General features: G+C 34.5%; 1 protein-coding gene across 1 annotated transcript; it reads left to right on the top strand.

Moving 5' to 3' along the window:
* The first annotated feature begins 1,623 nt into the window (after window positions 1-1,623).
* myl9b (myosin, light chain 9b, regulatory) lies at window positions 1,624-11,234 on the top strand. The gene is made up of 4 exons (XM_007253301.4): window positions 1,624-1,733; window positions 7,995-8,196; window positions 9,215-9,376; window positions 10,433-11,234. Exons 2-4 carry the CDS (start codon window positions 8,013-8,015, stop codon window positions 10,606-10,608), a joined length of 522 nt encoding a protein of 173 aa, XP_007253363.1. The 5' UTR covers window positions 1,624-1,733; window positions 7,995-8,012; the 3' UTR covers window positions 10,609-11,234.
* The last annotated feature ends 222 nt before the right edge of the window (window positions 11,235-11,456 follow it).

The raw sequence follows: 11,456 nt of genomic DNA on the forward strand, positions 1-11,456 counted from the left end.
ACAAATATAGAGGCATGTTAACCTTCACTTTAAAGTCAAGTAACGTTTTGTACATTTCATGCAGTTTTCTGTACTGTCTGGTTAAGCAACTTAGGTTACTTAAATTGTTCACTCTGCCATTGTTGTCCATCCAGTTATGCATCTTGCCAATAAAAATATAAAGTGATTAGTGCAAAGAATAAAAATCTTAAAAATATTGAAAGGTTTTAGGAGTAAGGCAGTATTTTGATAGAAGTAGCTGTGCAACAAACAGGAGGACAGTAGCTAATAAAATAAATAAAATTATATAAAAGATGATAAATAAAGATAACTATGATAATATACTCAGGAGAAGTGGTAAGTTATGTATAGTTTATTATGTATAGTTACGTTACTTACATAAAGTTCATTCCTGAAACATGGTTTCAGATTTTTTTTCCCAGCTGTCATAAATGCTATAAAAAAACACTTTGGGTTTGTTTCCTGGACAGTAGTTATTCCTGATCCTAGACTACAATTTCCTTTCAACAGAAAATATCAATTCATAAAAATGTTCCATTGAAAACATTGCTCACCCTCAGTCCTGGCTTCTGGGTCAGTTTTAAAAGCCTATATCTTTCATCTCTTTGATTAAGTAAACAGAATGGACAGAATGGAACAGGGCACCGTTCCTTACTATAATACACTGAGCATCCAGGGCTTTGCTTGTAACAGCAGTTTTCCAGCACCCTTCACAGGCAAATGTTTAAACACTGCATAAACACTGTGTTCTTCAGACTTTAAACAGGCCCTACTAAACTCTTATGAGTGATATCTAATAGGCTTAATGTAGTAGAGTAGGCTGTATTATGCACAACACTTCATGTAACACATTTACTATTAAAGAATGGACCTTCACTCAAACCCAAACATCATAAAACTTCATCTTATAAACTTTCTCCCTCTCTTCTTTCTTTTTTTCCTTTTCCTTCTACTTTCTTCATCTTCTTCTTCCTGTTTATGTCACTCTCTTTTGTTTGACTGTTCCATTGTGCTGCAAATGAATGTTTAAAAACTACAGATACAATCATAGCAGCAAGATCCATACAGCATCTACAGCATCCGGGGAACATCCTTTAAAGGTATCTGCTTGGAAGCAGAGGTCAGGAGTTAGGTAAGGGTGGTATAGATTAGTAAGCTAGGGTTCAATAAAGATCCCCAGAACATCCAGTCATCATGTGTGAGCCAGATCTCTGCCTATTTAAGGAGTTTTTTTTAACTGATACTGTAAACAGCAGTGTGGGTTTGTTTCATAAACTCTAAAAAGAAACCACTTGATACCTTCTCTGTCCATCTGATGCTGAAGCTTCCACACACACACAAACATACCAAACACAGATACACACACACACTCACTCAAAGACACACAAGCCTGCCTTTTTTCTCTAAATAAGGCAGCCTTATCTGTGTTTCTGTCAATTCGGCCCCATTCCTGTGAGTATCCCATTCTGTGGTGTAGCAGGACCAGGGCAGGCCACAGCCTGCACATTCTTTGCCCTTATTTGGCTAAATCCCTACTTAAGCCCCGCCCCATTTGGGAAAACCAGCAAACGTGATTGGTCGAATGCGAAATGGGTGTGGCCTATTTCCAAGCTGATGCTTTCAAGCACCAAACTTTTGTCCAGTGATAGATAGTAACAGCCTCCCTCCTGCTCTCTCCACAGCAGACGCTTACAAAGCCTAGTGGGGTGCTCACTTCACCACCTGAAGCTAAGGTGAGGAGCCTCTTTCTGCCATGTTTTCTCTTCTCTTTGCATGTCATATATAAATATATAGCTAGTTTTAAACGCCTGTGTTGAGCTGTGGTGTTGGGATGAGTTATGCTGTGGGATGAAGCTGTTGACGTCTGTCCAGTTGTGTGGAGAAAGTGCGTAGTGGCAGGCGATACTGATAATTATTCAGTAATATCACGGTATTTATAATTGTATATCACAGTGTCAGTCGATATTTAGTCAGAGTTAATAAAGAAATAAACCTGCCTTATCAGGCAGATGACTTACAAGTATGATCTAACTGGCTTTTTGTCAATTTTGTTTAATTTTATTTTCTTAATTGTACACGAAGAGAGAAAAATAATTTTAACCACACTCTAACTACACAGAATGCGTCTTTCTAAACAGAAAGCATATTATCTTAGCTTGAACATTTTCTGAAGCTAGTATTATTTTGTTACTATGATTGTACCATAAGTGTGGAATAGAATTCTCATGTGAACAACTTTGTATCTCACTTTTTTGCCATTTTTAATCACATTTAATCTGGTTCTTGTTTGTTTGCCTTGTGTCAAAATGCTAAAAATGTTAAATTTATTTCCACTGTAATTTTCACTATAGATTTTTTACATCTCCTCTTGTCTCCAAATATGACATTTTGAAGATATATGGTTTGATAAATAAAATGCACAAAATGGAAGGAACAAAACTATATTACTACTATTATATACAGCACTGGAAAAAAATAAGACATCACTTCAGTTTCTGAATCAGTTTCTGATTTAGCTTTTAACTGCTTTAAACTACAGACAACATTTCTCCCAAATTCCAAATAAAATATTGTCAATTAGAGCATTTATTTGCAGAAAATGAGAAACAGTCAAAATAATTGTTGGAATAACCCTGTTTTAACACAGTTTTTATGCATCTTGTCATGTTCTCCTCCACCAGTCACACTGCTTTTGGATAATTTTATGCCACTCCTGGTGCAAAAAAGCAAGCAGTTCAGCTTGGTTTGATGGCTTGTCATCCTCCATCTTTCTTTTGGTCATATTCTAGAGGTTTTCAATTTGGCAAAATAAAAATAAATTCATCATCAGTGACATCACCCTTTGGAGTGATGTAAGGAGAGAGCGCCATCTACCCACCAAGAGAGAGCAAGGCCAGTTGTGCTCTCTCTGGGCTCCGGCAGCTGGTATCTCTATATTTGTTTTGTGGATATTTAGTTAACTACAACATTTGAACAGACACTTTGTCAAACTTTCTTGATGATTGGACCAATAGAGGTGTTTCAAAGTTACTTGAAATAAACAATTTTTACATTGACTTTCATTGAGAGTTAAGTTGCTGTTTTGAAGACCCTTTTTTTTCTCAATGGACAGCGAGTGGAGGTGATATCCTGCCAATCACTAGCTGTTCATAGCAGGTTCATAGGTTCATAGCAACGTGGGAGGTAGATTGGGTACACTGGGTTTTTAGCTGGAGTCGACCTTGACTTGGGCCTTCACAGAGAAATGGACAGTTGGATTTTTTTCCCCCATCAGGATGGATTAGAAGAAAGAATTTCACCAGCTCTGTGAACCTTTACACAGAGGTCCATGCTCCCTCTTTTTCTCTCACACACACTGTAACAGATCTTTGTTGATCCAGACACTGTGTATGAGAGATTAACGTCCAGTAATGTTCTGTCATTTAGTCACAGACCTTTTTTAACTCTTTACCCTGCAGTTATTTCTAGCCGTATGATGCAGTTATAATCTACAAAGCTAACACTGCTCCAAATAAAGCATGTAACTAGACTGCCAGACTCCTTAATTTAAACAGTAACAGCCTTAACCTAATGTTTACTGGCTCCAATGACCTAGGATCTGAAGTGATTGTTGTTCTGCATTGTAAGACTGTAGGCATTTAGAGCGAGGCCTGGGATAGAGAAGAGGTCCACTTTATAGGAACATACCCTAGCTTCTCTCATATCTGATGTTTTTTTATTTAGGCCTAATTATCTGATTAACCTCCATTAACACACAGATAATGGCAAATATGGATTATTTAAAAGCAGTAAGGGAAACAGTTACATGACTAACTAAAACATTAGCAGTAAAGGAGAATCATTAGCTAGTCAGTATCTATGTAACTCTAATGAGCCTAACTCTGAGTGTTTTTAAGTTCCTGAGCTTGTAAGTCTGGTACACTGAGTAGAAAAGCTGAATATAGGTCTTGTAAAGAAAAACATAAACAAGTATCCATTAATCTTTTTTTCATTTATATATGTATTTGTATTTGTATTTTGTATTTGTATATATATCACATTAACAGTTTTTGTTTGGAAAATATATTATACTATAAATGAATACATAAAACTATTGTGTTATTGCTATTTTAAGACCATTTTATAACACTTTAAATTAATGATAATTTAATTGCATTAACATCCTTGTATGAGCAATGGACTCTATGTTTTTAAAAAATTCTATAATTACAAATTTCTATATAAATAAAACCACTTTTTAAAAAGAAAGATGACATACCAGCACATTTACGTCAATGCACTGTCCCTGCAAAGAAATACATACTGAACAATATTGAGGTTTATATAAAAATAAGAGTATAGACTGTTTTTCTGAACTGACAGTTTAAGTGACATTCATTTCCTCCACTATAAGCTCTTGGTGACTAAAGACAGCCAACCACAGAGTATTTGCACACCAGATAAGGCTTGTGTCAACTTTCCTTTACAAAAATTTGCTTATTTTATTTAGCAGTTGATACTGTGGGACAGTAAGCCTTTAATGAACACTTAAAATGCAAATGAAGTCTTCCAGCAGCTCTTTTAGGACCATATTAGGGCCTCCTCAGTAGTCAGTATGCAAGTCTAATTGTTGGACTATTACCCACAGCCTCTATATGTCATTATTAGAATACTGTATTTTGTTCCTCAAATTTTTCAAAAAAATCATATTTATAAGACCTCAGAATACAATATTTAATATATTTCCAGCTTAATCTATTTATATATGCCCACTTTTATTTCCTGTCATGCATGTTTTACCCCTGTTGTGGTAAGCTGCATGACAGAGTGGACAGTTTTAGCAAAAACTGGCATTTAATGAAAACATGGTTGACCAGTATAAAGGCTGTCAAGAAAAAGGGATGGACAGGGAATTCTTGGACCAGATTAAATAGCTTGATATTTTTAGTATAAACAATATAAACAATGATTATTAAGCATGTTTAAATTGAAGAAAATATAATGAAAAAAAATGTTATTTAATAATCATTTAACTTAACCTGGCAACACGGTGGACATGGTAATCAACAAACAATGCATATAATGTCCAAAAAGTTCTTTAAAGTTAAGGTTAACATATATATTTTTAGCTTTATTTGTTAAAATGTGTTCATTTACAGTGAAACATGCATATATACAGACATTGATAATAGAGTTACATTAATACTGACCCCTATATTTTTATAGTTCATTACCATAAGAAGATGTACCATCACTTCATTTACAGTGTGCTAGTCACTGTGTTATCTTAAAGTTCAGTATGTAGGCTAGCTAACAGCCTTCTGTTTCAGAGTGAGTCACTGCTAGTTCACACCTGTCTCTCTGATCTGTATGACTGACTGCATTAAAAACAAGTACATCAGGTACAGATAGCAGCAGATGGGTATTAGTAATGGGTATATTTGGAGTTTGTGCTATTCTGAAAGCAGGCAGCACAAATCATGTATCATCAGATGTGGTGGCTGTTGTTGCTGTAGTTGTGGGCAGGACATGGCTTATATTGACGCTATGAGGGGTTATTTTAGTCGAGGGTCCGTCCAGACTGAAATATGACTCCAACTCTGTAATTCACACAGGAAATGAAGTACAACAGTAAAAAGGGAAAATACAAAGCAGGAATGCAGTTTATTATCTCTGCCTATGATGATATAATGATATAATGATGAAAAAATTATATTTGTGACATAACACATAATATTTTGTAGTGAATATTCAAATTAAAGTTATATTTTAGTTATATATATATACCGTATATATATATAGTCCTATATACTTAGTATACTGAGTAAACAGTATTAGATGATGAAGGGTTCAGTGATGTGCCAAAGTATTAAAATTGTCAACCTAATAAATTAATGGACATCAGGCATGCAACCAAAATAGCTCACAGTTCCACATTCTTCCATTGGTTCTAGGTAGAGATCAGACGCTTGTAATCCCATAATAGGTGTTTTGATTGTTGACAAGTATCTGCATGGGCATTATGACGGGTCTGCAGCTATATATCTGGGGGGATGGGCACTGCTCTGTGGGTTGGGAGTTTTTTTTGTTTTAACCATCTTTAAAACATCCTGAGGCTTGTGCCACAGTAGTCCGGTGATTTGATAGCCTCTCTAATCTATAATCCTTGGGTGCCCAACATCCTGTCACAATTTCGTCTCTTCCCAACCTTTATTTATTTATGTTTATTTAGGTTTTAATGATCTACAATTAGTAGTGTTTGTCTCTTTTATTTTTCTGGTTCTTGTATAAACCCACATTTTTGTAATGTTTGTTATCATACAATGGGTTTTCATGTTAATCTTGTCTTTATTGATTTTGAGTTTTGCTCTTAGATTGTTTTTTGTTGTTTCTTATTAACTTATTTACTTACTTTCTTATTTTGTTTATTTGTAAAATGTTCTGGTGTTTTGCTCACTTCATTGTTCAGCTGCATTTTAAATGAATGAAAGGTATTATTATTATTATTATTATTATTAAAATTATATTATTATTATTATTATTATTATTATTATTATTATTATTATTATTGACTATTCATTATATAAAAAAATCTGGGTGTAAAATAGTGTAATAAAAATAGTTGTTGTGACAGCCCTACTAGTGAGTCAGAATCTTTGTAAAAAAAATTATGAAAGTAGGTATTAAGAACAAAGTTTCTTTGAACCCTTTAACTCCCGCTCAACTGTTCGGTGGAGCACAGATTACTTACTATACTGAAGTAACTAATCTTTATGCCATCTCTACCAATCAGTAGAGGAATTTTAGGCTAAAAAAATCCAATAGAGGTCACTGTGTGTCTTTCAGTAGTTTGCCTTTCCTGCATAAATCACTCCTCACATGTTGATTGTTTTTGGTGAAAATTTTAATGGTAATCAAATCATTTTAGCGTATTATACTTTTTAAGGTTTTACCAAATAGAATTATGAAAATTTGTACAATGGAGATTTTAATATTATTATATATTTGAGGATTGTGTAAGGTTTTACCCATCCCTAAACAAACAAAAAAAGTTTTTTAACAGCAATAAAAATTGTTCAATGTTAAGTAGTGTCTTGACTAATTAATAATTGACACTTGTTAAGATATTTTTAACATTACTCAAATTTATTACTTAAAAAATCTTTAAAAAAATAAAGATGTGAGACCTTAGTTAAAGATTTAATAATTAATAATGTCTTTAACTAGTGTCAATTATTAATTATTATTAATTATTAATTCTTTTATCACACAGCAGTTTAATAAAGGTTTGCCAGGGCTCTGCTGTGTTGTAAAATAACAGATATTAGCAGTGCCTCCTTCCTGTATTGATGGATGTAAGTCAACGCCCAAATGAAATGGGAAGACACACACACACACACAGGCAGACACAGAAAGGCATATATTCACACAAAAGCCAAGCCAGAAATGCTTTATTTTCCAAATATCAAATAAGCTTGTGTTTAACAAACACAATGGAGCTAAGATTTAAACCTGTGCTGTTTTTTCACACAGAGAGGAGAACATTGTTTTTCTGCTTGAGTGAAATGAAGCATGTAGTTACTGGATTACCTGCATGCATACACACACACACAGTCTCACACAACACGGCTGGGCCAGGCTGCATGCTTGAGGTAATAACAGGCATTTTACACATTCAAATGTGGGCAAGATCAGTGGCTGCATACGACCTTCCTGACTTTCTGTGGTGCCATGGATACGTCTGGAGTCAGTATCACAAAGAAAATTCCCGGAATGATCAGTGTGATGGTTTGGAACGGAGACAGGATTCCATGGGTTGCTCCATGACAACACCCTCATGTTTCCTCTTCCACTTCATTAATCATAACTGCAGTCTGAAGCCTGTTTTAAAGCCTGTTTAAAGACCGAAAGCTAGTTATCAGTGCACTAACTACAGAACTGACAACTTCACACAGGACAGCCGGTCTGTAGAGCACTGTCACCTACTTAATGTCTCTTCTCCCACTCTCTTCCAGTTACAGCCAGTCGCCATCATGTCCAGCAAACGTGCCAAGGGGAAGACCACCAAGAAGAGGCCCCAGAGGGCCACCTCCAATGTGTTCGCCATGTTCGACCAGTCTCAGATCCAGGAGTTTAAGGAGGCCTTCAACATGATCGATCAGAACAGGGATGGGTTTATCGACAAGGAGGATCTGCATGACATGCTTGCCTCATTGGGTAAGAAAGAGAATAGAGATATTTGTGGAGAAATAACAGTATTTTTTGAGGTTGTTTTTTATTGCCTGCATTCTGAACTGTACCAAATAATAACTCCAATAATACATGTTAAATGCATTGTTTCCTAAATAGTTCTATATCTGAAATTGAGTGATTTCAGAGATATACAGTATCAGTTAATAGTTTGGAAAACCCATAAATTCAGTGGATTTTTTTTTTCTTTTCTGCATTGTAGATTTATACTTAAGTCATCCAAACTATGAAGCAAAAACATATGGAATTATTAAGTAAACAAAAAAATGTTAGACAAACCAGAATATGTTTTATATTTTTGATTCTTCAAAGTAGCACCTCTTAGCTGGATTTTCTCAGTCAGCTTTATGAGGTAGAGTCACCTGGAATTCAGGCTTTCAGTTAGCTGTGCTGAACTCATCAAAAGTCAATTATTTGAATTTCTTGTTCTCCTAATATGTTTGAGAGCATCAGTTGTAAAGTTGTGAAGAGGTAGGTTTTATATAGAGTGAATAGCCCTATTTGAGTAATGTTCTAATCCATATTATGGTGAGAACTACTCAACTAAGTAAAGAAAAAAAATACTTTAAGAAATGAAGGTCAGTCAATACAAAAAGATTCCTTATGTGTTCCTTCATAGTCTGGAGGAGTTCAGTATTATTTGGAAAAATAAACATTGAAAAATAAGGTGTGTCCAGCCTTATGAATGACTCTGTAAACACCCCTGATATTAAATGCATGTGTTCTTTATGGAAATTAAAGACATCAAATGCATTTAAACATCTAGGGTCAGTTTTCCAAACAGGGATTAAGCCTAGTCATAGATTATGTTTTTCCTTTCAATTGAAAATTTCCATTCAAAATGCTGTGTAGTCCAAAACTAGACCTAATCAATATCTGTGAAACTGTCCCATTGTGTTTGACCATTATTTTGTATTCTTTATTTACTTCAGCATGATTTTGCAACCCCAGCTTTTGCCCTCATGTATGTGGTGCCTGTGTGCAGGTAAGAACCCGTCCGACGACTACCTGGAGGGCATGATGAGTGAAGCTCCAGGTCCTATTAACTTCACCATGTTCCTCACCATGTTTGGAGAGCGTCTGAACGGAACTGACCCTGAGGATGTGATCAGGAATGCCTTCGCCTGCTTTGATGAAGAGGGCTCTGGTAAGTTAAATATAACACTTACATACTACTGGCCTACTAACTAACCAATAGCAAACTCTTCCATTCACAATAATCAGAAATGTAACATAACTGTCCTCAGATCAGGGAATACTGTGATTTTAAAACATGTTGTGAACATTTGTTTTAATGTGTGTAGGATTTCGAATTCTTTTAACTGTCCAGAATTATTAGCTGCTAGAGGTCAACTTTACATTTTTATGCTAAATGTAAGGTGGCCTTTTACAAACAGTTTACACTAAAAAAAACAATATTTTTTTACTGTATTGTTGCCATGTTGCAGAAATTTAGCAGGGGCAATATAAACCTTGTTAATATTTAATGAAGGTCAAAGTTAAAATATATAATTCTGTACAATTTTGGAGCATTTTCTTGCCCCATATAATGTGAAATTTTGAAACAAAATGTACACAAAAATAAATTCAGAGTATATAAAAAACGTAAAACTTGTGCAACAACAATAATGCTCCTAAAATGCAACACTGATTAGCAAATCGGTAAAAAAATAATAAAATAGGTATAAGAACAATAAATATAATGTATGTATCAACACTACCAGACACAGATTAACCCTAGCAAACACTTGCATATATTTTCTTTGTTTAGTTTTTTGTTGATCAGTTATGTTTGACAAATAAATAGACATACTGTATTATTGCTATTATGCAAAGAATATTGTATTTTTACAATCAAAATATATAGCAGGAGCAATAAAAACCTTGATACAATGTAAGAACAAATTCAGATTTTATCCAAAATTTTACAAAATTGTGCAACAACAATATTCTTGTAATACCACATTACTATTACTAAAATAATAAAATGTAGAACTTTAATAATAAATATTTTTGTGTGCGTGTGAGAATACTAACACTAATACTTCTTACAACATGATTTAAAATATGGTTGAAAAGCCTAACAAACATTTAGTCTCTGTTTCAGGAAACTGCCCCTAAATATGTCGTTCTGAAGTAATGTATCTATTGCCACACTATCATTCTTTTATTGATCAATGTTTTACATATTTCACCTGTGCAGGTGTGATTCATGAAGATCACCTGAGAGAGCTGTTAACCACAATGGGGGATCGTTTTACTGATGAGGAGGTGGATGAGCTGTTCAGAGAGGCTCCCATTGACAAGAAAGGAAATTTCAACTACGCTGAATTCACCCGTATCCTCAAACACGGCGCCAAAGACAAGGACGACATCTAAACTCTCACAGACTCTCACACCTGCCTCTTACAGATGCATTCTATTAAAATAAATAGTGTACATATGGGATTCAGAGGATTCAATAAAACAACAATCACACCTTCTCCTGAAAACATTTGAATGTTAACACAGTACTTTATATTTACAGGCTGTTTGTGCTCATGTAGATTCAGTGGTAATAACTGCATAGCACTGTTTATTTATCTCTCCCAACATTTTTGCGTAGCCATTTTTTTTACATGCAGCATCTGTCCATAGGAAATCCATTGCTTTCGTAGTCAGATTCAAATTGATTGGAATATTGATCAGCTGTTCAAAAAAACCTGTTTGAACCTTCATGCTCCATAAACGGTTTTATATATGAACCACCTCTTAAAAGCTTTTACTGGCAAATGAGGCATAATGTTGATAATGCAAATTACTGTCTAAAGATCAGAACATTTTCAACTCCTTTCATTTCTTTTTAAGCAAAATTTCAAAATTGTACCCTGTTATTAAATACAACCTGGACACAAAAACAAAAATTTGATTTTTCTTTTTTGAGAGCTATTTTAACTGTGCCTTATCTTGTCATGTTTGGACTAATGAATCACATTTCAATCTCAAGTACCCAATTAAATAGAAAAGACATACTGTTGACATTTTTCTATTGTATGAAAGTTCATTATTCAGTCATCCATGGAGGTCTTGCATGTCAGTTATTCATGTTCTCATACACCTTTTTAAGCACCATCTACCATGCTGGATTGTTTTTGTGAAGCCATTGCCTTTTAGCATTCCTAAAATCTATGTTGCTGCCTTTTTTGGCCAATATGCCATTATAGGCTGTTCCTTCATGGCTATTCGTT

This window comes from Astyanax mexicanus, chromosome 5 (genome assembly GCF_023375975.1).
Source record: "Astyanax mexicanus isolate ESR-SI-001 chromosome 5, AstMex3_surface, whole genome shotgun sequence".
Classification (NCBI taxonomy): Eukaryota; Metazoa; Chordata; class Actinopteri; order Characiformes; family Acestrorhamphidae; genus Astyanax; species Astyanax mexicanus.